Genomic DNA, 19,387 nt, shown 5'->3' with positions numbered 1-19,387 from the left:
GAAATGGTTATGAAAGACCAATTTAACTCAATAACCAGTACTGTGAGAGCTCCTGAAAGCTCTCAAATTTGAGCTGGAATTACAGTTTGCAATATTCCAAAACATCTTTCCCTTGGAGAATCTTTTGATATCTCTGCTGCACCACTTATGATAGGGTAGTGATAATCAAAGTAGATGACACAGGTACTTGAAAAACATTTCTTGAAGGCAAGAGAAGAAAAATCTGTATATGAGATTAAGTCACATAAGAGCAAGGCTACAAAGGGACAATAAACCTGACACTAGGAACTTCCATAACTTGATTTAAGCAAATTAAGTTTCAATCCTCTAGCAGTTGTTTTTAGACCTCTTGGTTTTGGCTTCTCATATGACACACACAAAAAATATTTTGGATTCTCCACTGGATTTCACATCCATCCTTCTTTCCCCTCCAGCTCTCCTCCTCCCCACTACCATGGAAGTGTTGTATCACACTACAGTCTCAGACAAGCAGCTCAGGCTATAAAACCAAGTTCCCCAGAGGAACATAAGCCTTGTTCTTATCGGCCAACCATAGATATTATCAGGAGTTTTCATCTATTTTATATCAAATAACCACTGTGTCATAAGAATGAATCAACACTACTGTTAAGTAGCCCTTGGAAATTAAAGAATATTCTAAAAGAGCCTATAAAGCTACGTAGCTAAGTTTTGCTTTAATATACTATACACACAAAATAACGTAAACAGAGGCAGAAGGTTTAATTACAATACTGTATTGATACATGAGCACAATTTAAAAATATTGATCCAATATGTTTACCACCCTCTATAAGTAACCCGCAGATTACTTATTTCGTATTATCGATTGCAGGATGCAAAATTAAATTATACAATATAATTAAAACCTGCAATTTTTCATTTTAAATTTAAGCAGATGTAAAGACTGCCTCCATCAAAGAAGGCAAAAGCATTCCTGCTATAATTTAGATTCTTATTTTTTGCAAATTTTATGCAGGATTGTCTGTTACCAAGAACTAACGAGATTATTTATGTAACACTAATTTGCATTGGTGCTGCATTCAAAAGAATTGGGTGGGGGGCAGGCAGGCAGAGAACTGAAGGGAAAAATAGAGGGAAGAATCTGTAATGGAAGTTTTGTAGCTAACCATAAATCATTCTTTTTCTACATGTTAGTCAAGCCTTTATATATACCACAGAAGTGATAAAACAATTCTAGAGAAATCAAACTGCAATTTAATGTAATTTCTACAGAGGGAGCCAACAACCCAAAGAACAGGATTAACAAAATGCATTCCAGATCATCAGAGAGTTCTTCCCAATCATCAATCTCTTTCATTACATTTACATGTTTTTCAAATGTCCACAGCACATCATCCAGATTCTTACTCCACAGAATTCCCAAGCATTTAATGAAAGTTTACTTAAAGAGGTGCTTGATTACACATCATAGAGCAATCTGTGTCAATATACAAGAGAGGTTATATTTGCTTCGGGACAAGGTGGCAACTTAAGAGACTGATCATTCAAAATTACTATTTATTCATTAAAAACAGTAGTTTAGGAGTTTCAACTTGTAGCAATTCTAAAACTATTAGATGTTGTAAAAATGAATATCGGTTCCACAGTAGATGTTTTTATTGACATTTTCATACAAACCTCTACACCAGGAAACAGGTCAGTATGATAGCTTGATCTAAAAAAAAAATGAGGAGGAAATCTAAAATAAAGTTGTGTAAAGACGAGAGCTGGTAAGCTTTTTCACAGAGCTGGGCACCTTGTTATTGCCCTAACAGTTTTCCACATTACTTCATTGGCAAATCACATTTCATTTTATATACTAATCCACTCAAATGTAATTACAAGTGAGATATATTATATAAAGTAAGTCAACAGCTTTGACAGGCATCTGTGGCAGGTTCATGCATTACTCCAACCATACAAATCATCTATGTTGTCGGCATATGTTGAGTAGGCCGACAAAAGATTTAAAGCTTAGTATTTGTGATATTTTAGCATCTCTTCCCCTCAAAACAGCTTTCTACCCTCTTTTTTAGGTTTTGGGGGGGACAAGGTGAATAAAAACCAAAGGTATTTTAGAGAGACTACACACCAACAGGACACAGAATCCTAAAAGCAATGTATACGGAAGGATTTTTGAAAATGTTATCGAAGATAAGCTGCACCCTCTAGTGGCACAAAATACTGCAGCTTGGTTTCTCCAACCAGCATTAGACAGACAGTTGCACCCCTTTATGTCACCAGCATTTATGCCTCTCTCACTGCATGTTGAACCATCAATGAGGCATGTTTGTATGGTTAATGGGTTTGGGGTCCAGTCCCCTAGCTTTTGTACTTAAGTGTTATGATAGTGATTTACACATGGTAACCCTCCCAAATACAAGGAAACTCCACTACAACATTCCCATGAACAGGTTCAAATCCCTTTCACATCCTCTAGCTTTCTAACATACCCAGACTACTTCTAAACCCCTACTTCACATCACTCTACTCTTTCCAAGCATCACACAGGCCCTCTGTAATCCCCAAACAGCCCTCCTATGTCTCCAAGATTCACCCTTCCAATACTCACTTGTATACATACTCACTTGTATACATCTTGGCTAAGCAAAACCAGAACACACATAAAAAAACTCCAGATGTTACAGGTAAATGAAAACTGTATCAGTCACTCAAATAGCCATTCTCAAGCTTAAGAGTCTCTCTCTCTCTCCTCCCCCGTGTTGAGTTTCACTATGAAAAAGTATTCGTATAGCAAGTATGCAGCTAAGAATGAAATACCTCAATAAATTCCTCTCGGCAAACTTGCAGCAGAGCAACATATCTACCCTCCCTTCTGACTGCAACACATCAAACTGCTGACTGAAGAGAAAGGAAGCTTATATTTATCTTCTTTCTCACTTTATGGCCTTTAACTCTGTAAAAAGATACATTATGAAAGCAGAGGTGGCTGTGGGGCACAAAATAGCTGCCACATTTCCTACTTGTTCCTTCAACTAACTTCCAAAAAAATTGAGTGTTCCATCATGGCCAAAACTGCTTAAACAAAACAGTTTATGAAATTGTACAACCAGCAGTCAAAGCTGTATTAAAACAAGCGTCCTGAAGCATTGCTTACAGACTCAGCGGTACCACTAAACTCCAAACAATGCTTTTAAGACTCACAATGAATATATTTTAGTCACCTATTCATAGAAGCTAGTCAAGCTACCAAGATGTTGATACAGCCAATGTTTTAGTAAAAAGAGAATATTACTAAAAAACCCCAACACCTCTGCCAACACTGCTCTACACAGTGAAAATGGACTCTGTATTGGGCATTGGGTAAACAAATTAAGTGTTTCTACTTTAATATCAAGACAACTTAGATCACACCCCATCGCTTGCTGCAGCTACCTTAAATTTATTCTCCTCAAAAACTTTTGATGTGGAACCTAGTAAAAAAAAATATCAGCCTAGGCAACAACACATGCATGCCAGTCTATAGATACACAAGTCTATACATGGTTAATATGACCTTCAGCTACAGTCATTCAGTCCAATTCTGAAAATTAAAAATAGGAGCAACTCTTGTAAAAGGACTATAGAAATGACGAGGAGAAGTATTTCTATTTTGCTCTGAGTTTATATTTATTTATTGTTCTCAGAAGGGGGAAAAAACATGCAAATTAAGGCCTCACTAATATTATTATGTCCAAGTTTCTCCAGCAGTCTTGCAGGATGGAATTCTTTTTTTCCTCTCCTCAAAGTTACTGGGGATTAGTTGGGTTGGGGGAGGTGGGAAACACCTCCAGGACATCTCTTCCACCACAAACTTGCTTACCTTGTAAAACACCTGTGCAACTGAATCATAGAATCATAGAATCGTCAAGGTTGGAAAAGACCCTTAAGATCATCAAGTCCAACCGTTAACCTAGCACTGCCAAGTCCATCTATACCATGTCTTCAAGCACCACATCTATCCGTTCTTTAAATACCTCCACGGATGGAGACTCAACCACTTCCCTGGGCAGCCTGTTCCAATGCTTGACCACCCTTTCGGTGAAGAAGTTTTTCCCAATATCTAACCTAAACCTCCCCTGGCACAGCTTGAGGCCGTTTCCTCTCGGTCTATCACTCGTTACTTGGGAGAAGAGACCGCCCCCCACCTCACTACAACCTCCTTTCAGGTAGTTGTAGAGAGCAATAAGGTCACCCCTCACCATCCTCTTCTCCAGGCTAAACAGCCCCAGTTCCCACATCCGCTCCTCACACGACTTGTGCTCTAGACCCTTCACCAACTTTGTTGCCCTCCTCTGGACACGCTCCAGCACCTCGATGTCCTTCTTGTAGTGAGGGGCCCAAAACTGAACACAGTACTCGAGGTGCGGCCTCACCAGTGCCGAGTACAGGGGCACTATCATCGCCACTGAAGATACCACTGAAGATACTACTGTTCCCTCATCTTTGTTATTCTCACTGCAAAATAACAAACCTGCCAGTGAAAACAAATATGATTGCTCATTTGATTCACTGCAACATTGGCATGCTTGGCTTGATCATCAGTTAAGATGGTTTGAACTAATCTGCTAATTTTACATGGAAGCAGGCTAAGGAGCCTCCATGCATTCCACTCCCTGGCTGAGCTGCAGGACAGTGACCTCCACCCTGTGTGCATTCAGGAGTTGATTGGGGCAGGGGGGCAGATATTTGCAGCTGAATTCTGGAAAGAATGTATTCATGCATCAACTTACAACTTCAGTGCTAACGAACTCCTTTAAGACCAAAAAGTATATACAAATGAAAAGACACAATTTTAAAAGGCTGCAACAGTCCAAGTGAATTGAAAGTACAAAAAAAAAAAAAGTGATCTTTCATACCCTAGCTCTTAAAATAGAAGTTAAGCACAATGCCATGCCTGTAAACCAACTCCAGTCTCTCTTAGTGGCTGTACTTATCTCTCTAGATAACTAAGATTCAAGGACAACAGGACCAAGCCAAGTCAGGGTGTAGCTGGCCCAATTACTTTTGGAGATAAGGCACTCATTACTGAGTAAAATTTATAATTTATGAAGAACAGCTACATAGAAGTGATCTCTAAGAAACTGAAGGACATCTGACAGTCAGAAAAATCATCTTGGTGCTATTAGATGAAGAATGCTAAAAGAAGTCTTCTTTACTAGGTAAGTCAATATAAAAGCTGCAGACATTTCAAAGGCTGGAAGAGAAAGTATTTTAAGCAGGGGGATTTCAGCACTGAACAAGAATACGGAGTCTAACTTTGTATTTGACTTAAAAACATAAGGACAGGTTCAGGAGAACACCTTAGTTATAAGGGCACTGACACTAAGAATAAGTTTATAATCAAATCAGTGACAATTACTCTAGTGGTAAGTTGTCTTGCACCATTCCCTACAATCGGCATTTCTTTTAAATATGAAAGTCTATCTAAATATCAGAAAACGGTAGTTAAGTATCTAACAACTCATCTGTAACTTAAATCAGAGAATTTAGCTTGAAGGACTGAAAGTGCTCTGAGGTTCAACACTGTTTAATCTGTTCTGAACCATACAGTTAACATGGTTCAAGAAGAAGAGCACACAGCATATTAGAAAAGTTCCAAAGGTCTGTCCTGAAACAACGTGACACTGACCTATGAGAGTTTTTCCCCGGTCAAGTATCCGGTGACATTCAGTATGCCAAGGTCAATGGCAAAAGCATGTTCAAACTCTTTCATTATAACCAACAGCATATAAATCATCTCAGGAGCTACTGTAGTGATAACAATGAAAAACCAAAGACAGGTTTCTGTTGCAGCTGATGCATGTAAAACTTTAGTTTTACTGAGTTTTCTTTATTTAAAGGAGTTCAACACTCCATTTAAGAAGCGACTATGCTGTAAACCTATCAGTAACCAATACACAATTAAGTAATATGCGACAGAATTAAAATAAAAAGCTCAAACAGGATTTTAGTACATTGAAACTACTTCAAATGAAAAACTTGACATCAAAAGGTTCAGTTTAATCAATATCTATTGTGCAAATAAAGCTTGTGTACACAGTACGACTTGTACTGTCCAAAATACAGACCTGTATGTCATTTAACTTGTGTTTAACCCTTCAACATGCTAGTACTTTCAATACTTCTAGTTTATACCTTTTAAAATGGTCTAACACTTTCAATGGGTTAATCATACTTATCCTGTCCACAAGTACTCTGTCTTTAGGGAGAGTGTTCTACATAAAGCCAATCTTATCTACCGATCAAAGAAAACTGCTGTTGCCTGTCTTTGCCTGGAGCTCAAGCAGTTTTAATGTCACAGGTACATTACCATGATGTACAAGTGTAAGTTAAATGTCTTTTTCCATCCTCTGAAAGAACACAGAAATTTTATTTGGCTAGTAATTCAATCACTAAAGCTTTTAGCAAATAATTCTTTTTCAAAGGAATTAAGTCTTCATTACAAGAATACATTTTTACTGTTTGAAATCTATGACCTTACTGAGAAATATCCAAACTTTTAACATGGAAAAACCTGACAGCTATAGATCTTAATTCATCTGAAACAGTCACCTCCTCTCACATGGATAAACTGCTGAAGTCTTTTGGGGTACTATGAAATAATGCAAAATTATGCTAGTATAATAATAGAAACAGACAAGTATGTGCAAGAGCTAGAAGTTTAAAATAGAAAAAAGAAAAACACCTTTTTTTCATATCTAAGCATGCAGGTGCACACAGAAGGGACCAAATTCCCCACTATCTCTGTCCTGAAAGGAAGAAATGTGAAAGTAATCCTAAAAATCTGTATCTTATTTGGAAATACAACTTTTATATAAATATTCCACTAGTCATCATGGAGATGACACCGAATAAAATTATTTAAGGGCTGACAAGTGAAGCATTTTCTACAGTCTTTCATACCAACTATCTTCAAAAAAAAAAAAAAAAGGCAGTTACATAATACAGATTTGAGGGATGGCAAAGAGGACATTCATATAGAACGTTTTTCAAGCAGCTCATGGAGAACAGTGAGTGAATGACGCAAGAAGAAAACTGAAGTTCATGCACTGAGTATAGCTTTTCAGCCAGTGGTATTAACGTGCAGGAATTAAAAACAACAGTAATAAAAGAGACGTAATGAAGAGCTTTAAGAATAAGAGAATTTTTAACCTAAATTCTGAAATAAAAAGTATTATAGTATTGCTTTTATGTAACCTGCATGCTTACACATACAAGTGAGCAGGAATGTTCCAATATTGCCATCTTTTATTTAGTGAGTACTTTTCTCCCATTTAATATAGTAACTCTTGATGGAACTAATCAGTCACCACAGAAAGCATACCAAGCTCTGGTAAGTCCCCTGCACTTTCAAAATATGTATACAGTTCAAAAGTCAGTAACTTGGAGAACCTCGGTATCTGTTTTAAAAGCTACCATAATTCGGGAGAAAAAAAAAAAAGTAAAATTGAAAGTTTCAAAACCAGGCATACAAACTCAGAATCCCTCTCCCCCATATCTAGATAATATGCAGACAATACCTACCTTTTTACTTTGCATTTTCCAAATGTATACACACATGCTTATGCACAGTACCCATTATTTGCTTTCAGCTCAAATGCAGAGCTTTTGTATTTTAGTACATAGTGTACCAAAATAAAAAATAAAGGTTATTTTGCCTGAACATGGGAGACTATCTAAAACTAGAATAAATGTGAACTTCAAGCTTCTTTGGTTTGGGTACATCTTTAATGAAGCAGCAAAATAATTGAAGATGCTGTTATTGCAACGTTTGATTAAGCTTCCTATGGCTACTTCTCCTGCAAGGCAAAGAATGATCCATTCAACAGTGGATCATATTTTTTCCCCAGGAACAAGAGGTTTTAGGCTACAAATCAGATCAGCCAAAACAGGCAAAATTTCAATATAACTGACAGGGCACTGGTGACTCTTAGCTACGTTCCACACCACAGCCCAACTGTGTTGATGAGAATTCGCGAAGGTGGGAATGGCCACGATATCACACAAGTAGGCAAATTAAAATAATGGGTCAACACTGAACCTGGGGTGGGAAAAAAAAAAAAAAAAAAAAAGAAATCTTCCTTTTCATTTCTGCCAGATACAAACAAACATTTCACTTACACACAGACGTACTGCAGACAGGCAGTAGCTGTTGGTGTAACCACTGTCATACATAAAACATCAACTAGGATGAACACTGAGACATTTAAATTGCATGTATACCAACTGCAGTTAAGAAAAGAATTTTTAAAACAAATTAATGTAAATATTTTTTTAAATCTTTTTTTGAAACAATTAGTTTTCAGGCAAGTTGTGTAATTTACAGTAGGCAATACTGAAGCTATTTATGCAAACACAAAATTTCTCCTTCAGGAATTTAATAGTAAGATATGTATGTACACAGAAAAGTAAACACATATAACATGCACGTATATCACCATAAAAGAGCTTACAGTTCTTTGTGCTTCTCCTCTGCCAAAATTTGGTCATTTGGCTTCAGCCCATACCTTGGAAAAAAACACAAAGCAGTTACTCCTTTGAGAATATAGCCATAAAATGTAGGTTTTTTAGTTTCAAACTGGCAAATTATTAAACTATGTAATATTTGTTAATTCTGGTACGTCAGGTATTACAAAGACAGCAGCAAAGTTTTCTAAAAAATGTATTACATGTTTATTAAAGTAAACATCACACAAAAATTTTGCTTTATACCACAGCTTCACACTATATCAGATACTTTGGCTTGCTATATATCCAAAATCATTGCACTTCATACCACAAACTGTACATTGATCTTATAATTTGGATCTGACAAAACATGGCAGTGAGAAATACAGACAATGTGAATACTAAAACTGACTGTAGTATTTCCCCCTGTACCAAATAAAACTATTATAATCAACACCAAAAACATTCTATAGAAAACATATACTTTAACAACAGGCTATTTAGGAAAATTGCTGCAGACCATACAGGCAACCTCTGATGAAAGTGAGAGCTTGAGAGAAAGAAATTTTCTTTGCTAGCTCAACCTAATAGGTAATTTAACAGAATAGGTTACCTACACTATCTGAATCAGAGGGGAAAAAGGAACCCAGTCTCCCCCAGCACAGGCTACTACTAGTCATGCTGCAGGCTGCACTGTCACTTACACTGGAAAAACCTTTAAGAAGTGACCTCACTTTTGTTGTGCCCCAGAGCAAAATCTTTTGCCATCTCAAAATACTCCACAAATCTCATGCTATGGTTTTCTGTGGGGTTTGGTTTTTTGGTTGTGATTTCTTTTTTTGGTTCATTGGTTTGTAATACAGTCATACACAATGTAGGCAGCTAAAAGTCAAGTGTCCATTTGATAATTCTGCAAACAGCTAACTGCTCACGCTGCAGAAGGTTCCCACTGTCCCTTTGCCCTCTGTTTTTCTTCCCTGCTTCAGTCAACTGCTGAACCATAAATTACCTCTCCTGAGGAAAGACTCTGGTCACCAACCAACTACAATCAAGCTATCCTGCAAATTTATTTTTGTGTCAAATAAACAGATAAAATATATGTTCTCCGTTCCTTACAGCATTTTCTGATGACACTCTCTGAAACTTGTTTTTTTCAGCATCCATTTAAAATGCAAGCATCAACCCCAGACACATTCTCAAGCTCACTAGTGCTGCATTCAAACATACAAGACACCGACTGACTGACCCATTTTTCTTGTTTACATATGCAGAGACTGCCTTAGGTTATTTGCCATAGTATCACACTGACTTGCACCCGTTTATCCACTTTGCTGCTAAATCCTTCATGGAGTCACTTCTAATCAAGATACAGTGGGGTCCATCCACATTCTCCTTCCAAATGCAGGGTTTGCCTCTGACTCTTACAGCAAGCAGACTATACTGTAACACACTGTTCAATAACAGATTCAGGTCACTTGGTTTAATTGCCTAGTCTTCTTTATAGTTTACCATCCTATCAGTCTTTTAGCCACAAATTTTAACTGTTGTGATCTTACATTTACTTCCAAATCTATGTTTTCTGTAGTGAACAGTATCAGGCTCTTTTTTCTTAATGAAGAAGGGTCTAGCCCAATACCAGTCTCTCCATAACGCTGCTACACCTCCCTGATATCTCTATTTGTCATGTCTTATTAAGCTTTTTATTGATAGCAAATACATATCAGAGAAAAAGCAAAGAGCTACCAGGAAATTCTAAAAGGAACATCTTTCGGAAGTCAAAGGAAAATAACTCTTCTTATGCAACTTGCAATCTTACTTAAAATGAAATCAGCCCATTTGTTGAAAGGATCTGCCTGTCATAGACAGATATACCCTTGGCTAATATGCAATCCATTTTGCAAATGGAGATAATTTTGCCCATTACAGAAAATACACCCACATAAAGTCACAACCATTCCTCACTAAAAATAACACTGCATGCTTTTCCTCTGACCAGAAATCAGACTACTTCAGCTGGAACAGAATACAATTTTATCTGCTGAGGATATAGAAATAATATCTATACTTGAGCTTTTTAAAGCTTCCAGATTCCTTGTTCCTTCACTTTAAAAACAAACAAACAAACCGCCACAATTTAACCCCCACAGTTATTTAGACAAAAAAAAAACAAATAAAACTGTTCACTACTTACTCAGACTAGTAAGTCAGCTACAACAGAAACCATGTAACATAATGGAAATGCTGTTTAACAGATGTGCACTTTTCGCCTCGGGTATGTTACTGACATACCACAGAGGGGTGCAGGAGGGACACAGTTGCTACCCCTGAGGTTTGCAGAATGGTTCCTCTGGTGAACCTTAGCTTACCTATATTTTTCACCAACACCCCCTTCTTTCACCATGAAAATGGCATTTTTCAAGTATTCTTCCTTGACCCCTAAAGTTGCTTTGATAGCAACTTGTCAAAGAAAATTTTCTACAAAGGGACATGCCTGTAGAGTTCAAACTTTTATTAGTACTTTATGCATTAAGACAGGATGCATATTATATTTCACACACAGCTGCTGAAGTATTTAATAAACTTAAATGTGCAACTAGCACAGTGAACAGCTTACATAATATTTCCCAACATGTGTTTCGTAAGCAAGATTGATAAGCACCAGTTGCCTTTTCCTAACTGATGATGGTTAGATTTGGGAGAATTTCTCTAAAAAACATTCTAGGAGCCAAGGATACTAAATGCAAAATTGAAGCTAAAGATATGCAGTTGAAGAATTTAAAATAAGGACATTTAAAACCATCTAAGCAACCAGAACAACATACTGTACATGTATTACACATTTACATACCTGGTATTAAACTAGTAAGTAGAAGAGAAGCAAATACGCTATGCAAGTGGACAAAGGAACTGAAGGGACTACAACTTCCTTTTTTTCTATTTTCTGCCCTGTCAAAGTTCAACACATCCTAGCACATTAAGTAATGATTCTTTTCAACTATCCAGTACCAAACTGTGATACAGTTTTAAAATGTTAATAGTCTATTCACTGCTCAAGATCCTATTCCAAAAAAGGGACCTAAGAATAAAAATATGCAAGTGTCTACAGAAAGATCGTAGTTAAGTGTCAAAACAAACTGTAGTACATTTCAAAAATGCCACATTTAAACACTTTGATATGTCCTTCACAGACATTTAATCTACTGTAAGAGTAGCCAATGTTCCAGACACCTCCTTCAAAATGGCAGCTGCACACAGTCGTGAAGATGGACAAATAAAGCACCCCAACTGCAGCAATTGTCACACTGCACAGCTGCATATCGCCACCAACCTGGTGCAGCTGCCTGCCCAGATACACACACCACAGCCCCTGAGCGTCACAGCTGATGGCTTCTGATAGCCCAATAGGCTGACTGTACCTTGCGTAAAACTTCCACTTTCGGAAGACAGCAGCTTTCTCCCCAAACTCAGATCTTTATGGAACTTATTAAGCCACAACATTCTTTGTCTAACCTCTAGATGTCATCGCATCATAGTCGCTCCAACATTCCCTATTCTGATCAAAGCTCAAGTGACCTAGCTGCAGATAGGAGTTACCAGAGATCATTATTCTATCATCCATCCTCTAATCACAGCTTAAATGGGAAGTCTCACACTGCTACACATTACTCTTCTCAGTGTTGTGATAATTTTTTTTAAACAGTATTCTTTCCAGCCTGGTTACAAAAAGGCATGGTTATGCATTTACCTTACCAAGACAAATGAGCAAGCTAATCCCGCTACGTTTCATCAAAAAAACAAAGACCCAACTCCAATTCATACTCTGCAAAAGCACCTCTCTGTCCTTTGACTACAATGGGGCATAGTGATACAGGATGTCTAAATTCACCTGCTGAGCAAGATGATTTGAATGCCTCCCATTAGTCCCCAACTCCATAACATTAACAAACTGAGGATATATTTCAATGAGGAAATCTTGAAATAATTGAGTGGTAATTATCAAGGATGTTTTCAGCTTCCCAAGACAAAGCTTTCCTGAACCTTTCAATCTTTTTTCCTCATTTGTTTACTGTAACCAATAACTACCAGAACTCAGATCTGAACTTCATGTTACTTTCTTCCTTCCTAATTGTTATGTTTCCAGAACCAAATTTTATGTACATGCAGACACATACATAATATCAAACTTAGCCCCCTAAAACATTACTTATAAATTCACAACTACATTAACATTAAATATTTTCCTTTTCCACAAGCCTGAAAATAAAGTAGCACAGACCTGACTAAAAGATTATTGCAGGCATTCTGAGGACAGACATTATACAGAGCCAAAACGGTGTTAAGGAAATTTGACTGTACGTACAGTTAAAATATACTCTATCAAAAAAATGCCAAGGCCCCTTGGAAGCGTTTTACTATGTAAAACAGCTAGAGGTACAACTCTGACCAATGCTTTCTATTTGGTTATGGTGCTACAAACAAAAAAGGGAAAAAAAAAAAAAAAAAGATGAAGGCAGCATACTCTTCTTCTCTTGCATATATATGACTTCCCTAGCATTCACCTACAAGTTTACCATCTCAATTTCAGTTTTTGCAGAAATGTAACATTTTTATTGTGTCTGCTTTTCATTTTTTTGAGCATCCTAGAACCTGTAAGTTCAGCTCTTATTTGTGCAGTACATTTTAAAGATCCTTCTGAAATAGTAATCCTACCACTCAACATTTTTTTTTATTTCCCAGCTCCTAATATGAGAGAGTATGACAATTAAAATGGACTGTAGCCAGCATTTTTACAATAATGCTCTTAATGTAACAAACAGCCATAAGGCAGCCCTCAGGCAGCATCCAATTTTACAAAGCCTTAACCAAATTAAAAAGGAAACACAGCCTACACTAAACATGTACTGGTGAAAAACTCCAAATGAATATCAAGTTCAGATCTGCTCTACGAACAAGAGTTACCAGCTTTTCAGGAAAAACTCACCTGTCCTAAGGCCCAAAATAAAAACTGGTGATGAGCAAACAGGTTTAAAAAATGGCAATATATCTTCATAGCTTCAAACTTAATTCACCTTTCAAAATTTCTGACTTGAAAAAGGTCCTACCAACCTAAGCGAAAACTGACATAGAAATAATAGCTGAAATTTGCACAGATATCAAATTAAAAATCAGCACGGACACATACACTGCTGCTTGGGCCAGAAGAGCCAAGACAAAATCGCCATCATGCAGACTACTCAGAAACAAAGAGGTACACAAAACTGTGTATGTGTGTGTGTGTGTATATATATCTCTCTCTATATATATATCAGAGTAATATTTCCATCAATATTTTCAAGAATACTTGTGAAGGAATAAGTCACTAGAGTTTTTTTGCATTAACCATCAATGTTTGTAGTCAGGAAAAAAAAAAAAAAAGATAAAAACTATTTCAGTAATACAAAGTTGCAGCAGTAAAGCACACTAGGAATCTCCAAACATATATCTGTGCAGGCATTCCTCTGCCTTGTTTGATGTACAAATAAATACGAACTTTTTGCCACAGTACATGGCTCTGACTAACCTTGCTCCCCTTTAAAAGCATGTGGGCTTTGCTATTCCATAAGCTTTTTGTAGATAACATGCTTTGCCACAGTTACTGTATTAAGTATTTCCCAGATTGATTAAAAACGGAATGTATGAAAGGGTAGATTTCCAACATGTTCTTTGAACTTTTCAGAAAAGTCACCCCAAAAAAGGAAAGCGAGTGTGATTTCTCTGTCAGAGATCTAAACCATGTTGGTTGTATTAACCGGACAAGACAAGTAGAAGTTATGCTACACTAGGCTATGCTTCATCAATAAAAGAAAAGACCTTTTAAGACAGAGCACTGCAGAAGCATTTTTTCATAAATTTTCAACGAAGCCATCAAGAAACCTTGAGGACTTCGGTATAGTCTTCTTGTATTTTAGATTAATCTAAAGAAGTTTCCATGAGAATGATTCAGCAATTATGTTGCTTCAACTCTCAAGTGATGTTAAGGCCACTTTCACTGTTCCAAAAAAAGAAATGCAGTCCTTTTTCTGTTGTTTTTTCTTAATTATTAATCTTGTAAAACTAGGACAACCGGCCTGCAGGACATTGGTGCTCACATGTCCTTTTTCAGACTGTATTGACTGCTTTCTACCAAATGCAGTTAACACATCCCACAAGATCTTTTAGGTCAGAAACACAGCCATGTGTGAACCTGCTACAACAGCGCATCCTCATGAGCATTTACAGACCAATGCACATGGCAAGCCCAACAGAAGCTCCCCAAATATTTCTGACACATCAGACTTATGGGGGATGGGTATAGAAGGTCAGCCTGTTTCTCCACATCCATCTGCAATTTATCAGACAGAATAAGTAATGCTGCCATAACTGCTAACTCCGTTTCTTCTGACTTGATCTACACAGAGATCAAAAGGCAATAAGTGAACTGCTTTTCTTACAGTAGTAAAATACTACTTAAAGCAAGGCAATATTTCTGCATTTTTGACAAGGCTACAGTTGCTTAGAAACTTCAGTGAAGTCTAATGTAGCCTTACTCTTCCGATTAGCCTAGTAATCTTTTTCATGTCCACAAATATGGAGTGTAAGTACCATGACTTGTATTTGTTTGGATCATTACTTTAAGCTTGTTAAGCCAGATTCTAGGGGCTGTGTATTTTCTACATCAAGATGAAAACAAAAAACCACAACCCAGACCACACCTTATGTATAAATTCAGCAGCCAAATTCATCATGGACCAGATGCAACCAGCTAAACCAAAATTAAACTTTTGTGTGCCTGGCACATGCGTACACTCTAGTCCAAATGTCTGTTTTAAGACAGCCTCCCCCCCCCCCCATTAAAAAAAGAAAAAACAAACCCAAACAGTAAAGGGCTTTGATTCATATCCTGAAAGCCTCAGTCTCTTGCCTGACTTGCACTGTTTTTCTTCCGCCAGTTTAATACATTTGCTTTTCATTTTTTCCATAAATTCCTCTGTTGCTTTGCTAGTCTCAAGCTTCACCATCTGAAAGGCACCACACTCCCCATTCCCTCAAAATTTCTCTCCCCTTTAGCCTCTCTCATACTCCATAACAGGGCAGCTTGTCCCACCTACCTTTTCACATTCTTTCTTGGCCTCAAATTGACAGCAAAACAAGGACCCCTTCTACATTAATTTCCGGTTTTAATGCCAGCTGATCATCATTCATTATTACTCTAGGATGACCTTGTACAGGTTAGACAATTTTAGAAAAATTCCTTACCGACTAGTTACTGCTTTCTTGCCAAATACAAAATGCAAATCCAGAATCTCTTCCTTGAAAAACTGCAAGATTAAAGAGGGATTGTATGATAGCAATACAATCCCAAAGAAAACCTGCTTCCAGAAAAATCTAAGTTTTGTAATAGTCCACTTATATTAACAAAAGAGGAAACTGCCTAAAAGACTTTTCAGACATTCCTTTAGGAATGTATTAGGGCTGCGAGAGAATGCACATCTCAGATGATTGACTTCAATATGGATCAGCGCTAGACCCAACACTATGCCACACATTTACGTGATCTAGAGTTAAGTACAGTAGCTACTGATGAAATCCATAGATGACAGCAGACTGGCAAGGGTATGTAGTAACAACAGAACATTCTAGCAGGCAGTAAGATGGACCCATTCAAACACAGTAACTTCAAAATACAGACAGATGCAGAGTCAAGTAGGTAAATAAAGAGAACAAAAATATGGGCAGGGGTAAGGCATCCCACAGAGCAGTAACTTGGAAAGGGAGGAAACCAGGTGTCATAATCTCCAACTAATTCAACCTGAGCTTCCAACTTATGTCAAGCTTTGAAGACTTCAGTGAACTACTTTAATATAGAAATAGGAAAGAGCAAACAAACAAAACAAAAATGAGGGGAAAAAAAAAAATCACAGAGTGAGCAGTCAGCCTCACTAATTATTTCATCCCCTTCCATTTTTAAACAGAAAAACATGTAGCTAAAGTTAGCTTGGGAAGAAGAAATGTAGGTAGGAGTGAAGCACACACTAGTAGTAATGGGACAGAGAAAAAAGTTTAAGCGCAACTCAAACCACACATCTTGGCCATTTCATTTATAAAAGAATTCCAGACTTTAAACACTGCTACTGCAATACAAATGTCAGGGCTGAGAGAATGAAGGACCATCGTGGAGAACCCATGGAGGAATTTCTGGTGTTTTCATTTTTACCTAGTTATTAGTACCCAGTTCCTGTGTACTAGTTTGAATGGAGTCTTATTTGGCTGCATCACATCCTATACTCTGTTTTTCAGAAAAAAACCTTAGAATTTCTGGGTGAAAGGGACCCCAAAAATACTAGCAGAAAGATTATTTTTTTTTTTACCACAATACTTATTAGGAAAGTGAAAGATGGATTTAAATTTCAACACAGAATTAACTTAAAATTACACTCCTAAAACCTAAAAGAAAAAAAGAAATACAGTTACTGATGTCATACATTAGAAGCATTTTGTTTCTCCAATTTGTTGCATGGATATGATCACAAATTTAAATATAAGCATTACTAGGTATAGTTTTTCTAGTGTTTTTTTCTTTTGTGTCCCCTCCCCCCCCTCCTCCTTGATCAACATTTTCCTAAATAGTTGTTTCTAAGTTATTCAGGGTAATAAAGTAGGCTCCCCACTGATAATATGGCTGGAAATTGGGATTTTAATCAGCTATTAATATTGTAAGACAGATTTAAAGGGCTTTTGAAATTGAAGTCAAAACAATAATAGGTTTAAATGATTAAAAGGGATTAAGAAAGCCAGGAAAGTTCAAAGCCTGTTAATCACCAGACTGCAGAAAACTATGATCATTTAATAGGGTCAGCCCTATCACTCTGGACTTAAGCATATAGTAGTGGCCTTGTCAAAACAGTTTTCTTAACCATAAAGTAGTAAGCTAAAAATTTAAGACATCTAAACCCTTCCGGTATACAGCTAAATAAAAATGTTTTCTCAGTAATAATTTTTTAATATCTGACTGCAAGCACCTTTTAAAAAGCTCTACACACTCTGTACCTTTTTTTTGGAAACTGGTACTCTGAATTCTATACTCATTACGCTGGTAGAAATATACCTGGTTGACCTTTAGTAACTTCATCAAGGAATAAAATATTAATTTAATTTGTGCAGAACTACAGGCAGTTCTGCTTATAGACCGAATTTCTTAACATATTCTTTTAGTATTATTCCTTTGAGTCTTCAATATTTAAACCATTTCTTCAGTCATACCAGTCATTTTGCTTTGTTTCTGTTCTGAAATCATAACCTAACCTTTACATACAGATTTTCTTCAACCAGAAATAAACATTGGTTTGTAGTTGAATTCATTTGGATTATAAACACAAATCAGCTTTCACAATCTTGCATGAAAGTTTTATTTGCATAAAAACTTACCAAAAAACCAAACTAAAGTAACGCGTACATAATCTGTACAGTAATAAACTGAAGGGTTCCTGTTCTCTTCCTAGTTATCCACGATTACTTGCTATTATCACTTTAAAATACATTGTTCAGACCAACTTGTATCAGTTCTACAACAGATCCTGTCAGCATTAGTACTGAAAATCCCCAAACACCTCGCTGCTGCATAAGGAGTTCTGCTTTGAGAAGGAAATTATAACAAAATATCATTTGGGGAAGGCAGAGTAGTGTGGTTGTGGACACGACCCTGAGATTCTCCTGCCTAGATTTCTAGATTATTTTAATGATTTCTTCTAAATAAAGACTCTCTGTATGCCATATATGAATGGCACTGTCAGCTACTCAGCTGAGCTTCTTCACGCTTGAAAATGAATCCTTCATCATTTCTTCTAAGGAGAACGCAGACTTGTAAAGCAATGTGTTTTAGGTGTCAGGATGTAGTTCAATAGGCTCTACTTCTACAATAAAATACAGGTTAATACTTTGGACAAAGTAACAAAGGCAGTAACATTACACTGTTGCAAACATAAAACAGTGTTAGGCTCCATCACCATGCAATACATTTCATAACTGAATTACAACTTTGTCCCCATACTAGATCTGTTCTGTCTCTATCTCTAAAAGAAAAAAATGAAAACAGAATTTCTAAAATACAATTATTTTAATATCTCTAGTACAAAGAAAGAAATGCCTCATCAATAAAAATCAATTAATACATAGGAAAAGACAATAATTCTTCAGTGAAGAACTCATAAACCATGAAGTCACCCCAGAATATTACTTTCAAGCAATAAAATCCTCCAAAAGGAGGATACTTGAAGTGCTGAGGCTGTATTGAATCTTGACTGATGTTAAATACTTTATTGTCTTAAAAATGCTAAGAATTGACCTTTTCATCATTCATAGGGACACAGAGAAAGACTGGTGTATCATATTTAATGCAAAACGCATTGCTCCATTTAGAAACCATAAGACTAACAGCAAATCTTACATACCAGTTAAACTATATTTTTTTTTTTAAAATAAGAAGGTTTTAAGATGTATTCCTTTTTCCTGCTAGCTACACAACTCTATGGATGTCTTTCTGTTTGTGACAGGCTAGGCAAAAGCATCAATTCCATACTATTATTGCAGCCTAAATGAGTCTTCATGCCGTCTAAAAGCTAGATCTCTTCCATCATTTGTCTCTGCATCTAGGCACTTGTTACAGGACAGTTCAGCTTACAGAAACTTAAACAGAGAATTGTCAGAGAGTTCACGTGCCTTAATTTGCCTTCGCTAAAAATGATTTTTAACACTGACTAGAGCAAACAGCAAGCTACAGATGAGTGTTGCAGCTACTGTGATATTCCAGCCATGTTGTAAGAACTTATTCGAGCCACTAAAGGCATTAGCTTTATTGGAAAAAAGTAGCATATGGAAATGGCAGAGAAGCTTTCTTTAC

The 19,387-nt window shown here is 36.7% G+C and overlaps 1 protein-coding gene across 4 annotated transcripts in view; it reads right to left on the bottom strand.

Annotated features, from left to right (window-relative positions):
* ADK (adenosine kinase) overlaps positions 1-19,387 on the bottom strand; it is a 304,356-nt gene that overhangs the window by 258,962 nt on the left and 26,007 nt on the right. For 3 of the 4 annotated variants that reach the window (XM_082311360.1, XM_082311362.1, XM_082311361.1), the window contains one exon: positions 8,478-8,531. In XM_082311360.1, the coding sequence (XP_082167486.1) occupies positions 8,478-8,531 (54 nt within the window). Of the gene's footprint in view, positions 1-8,477; positions 8,532-10,838; positions 10,878-19,387 lie in introns of those variants that run through there. The other variant, XM_082311363.1, reaches the window with a different exon arrangement.

Source organism: Platalea leucorodia (genome assembly GCF_965183815.1).
Source record: "Platalea leucorodia genome assembly, chromosome: 4".
NCBI classification, from domain to species: Eukaryota; Metazoa; Chordata; class Aves; order Pelecaniformes; family Threskiornithidae; genus Platalea; species Platalea leucorodia.
Note: the sequence above shows the minus strand (reverse complement) of the source record. Positions and strands in the feature narration are given on the sequence as shown.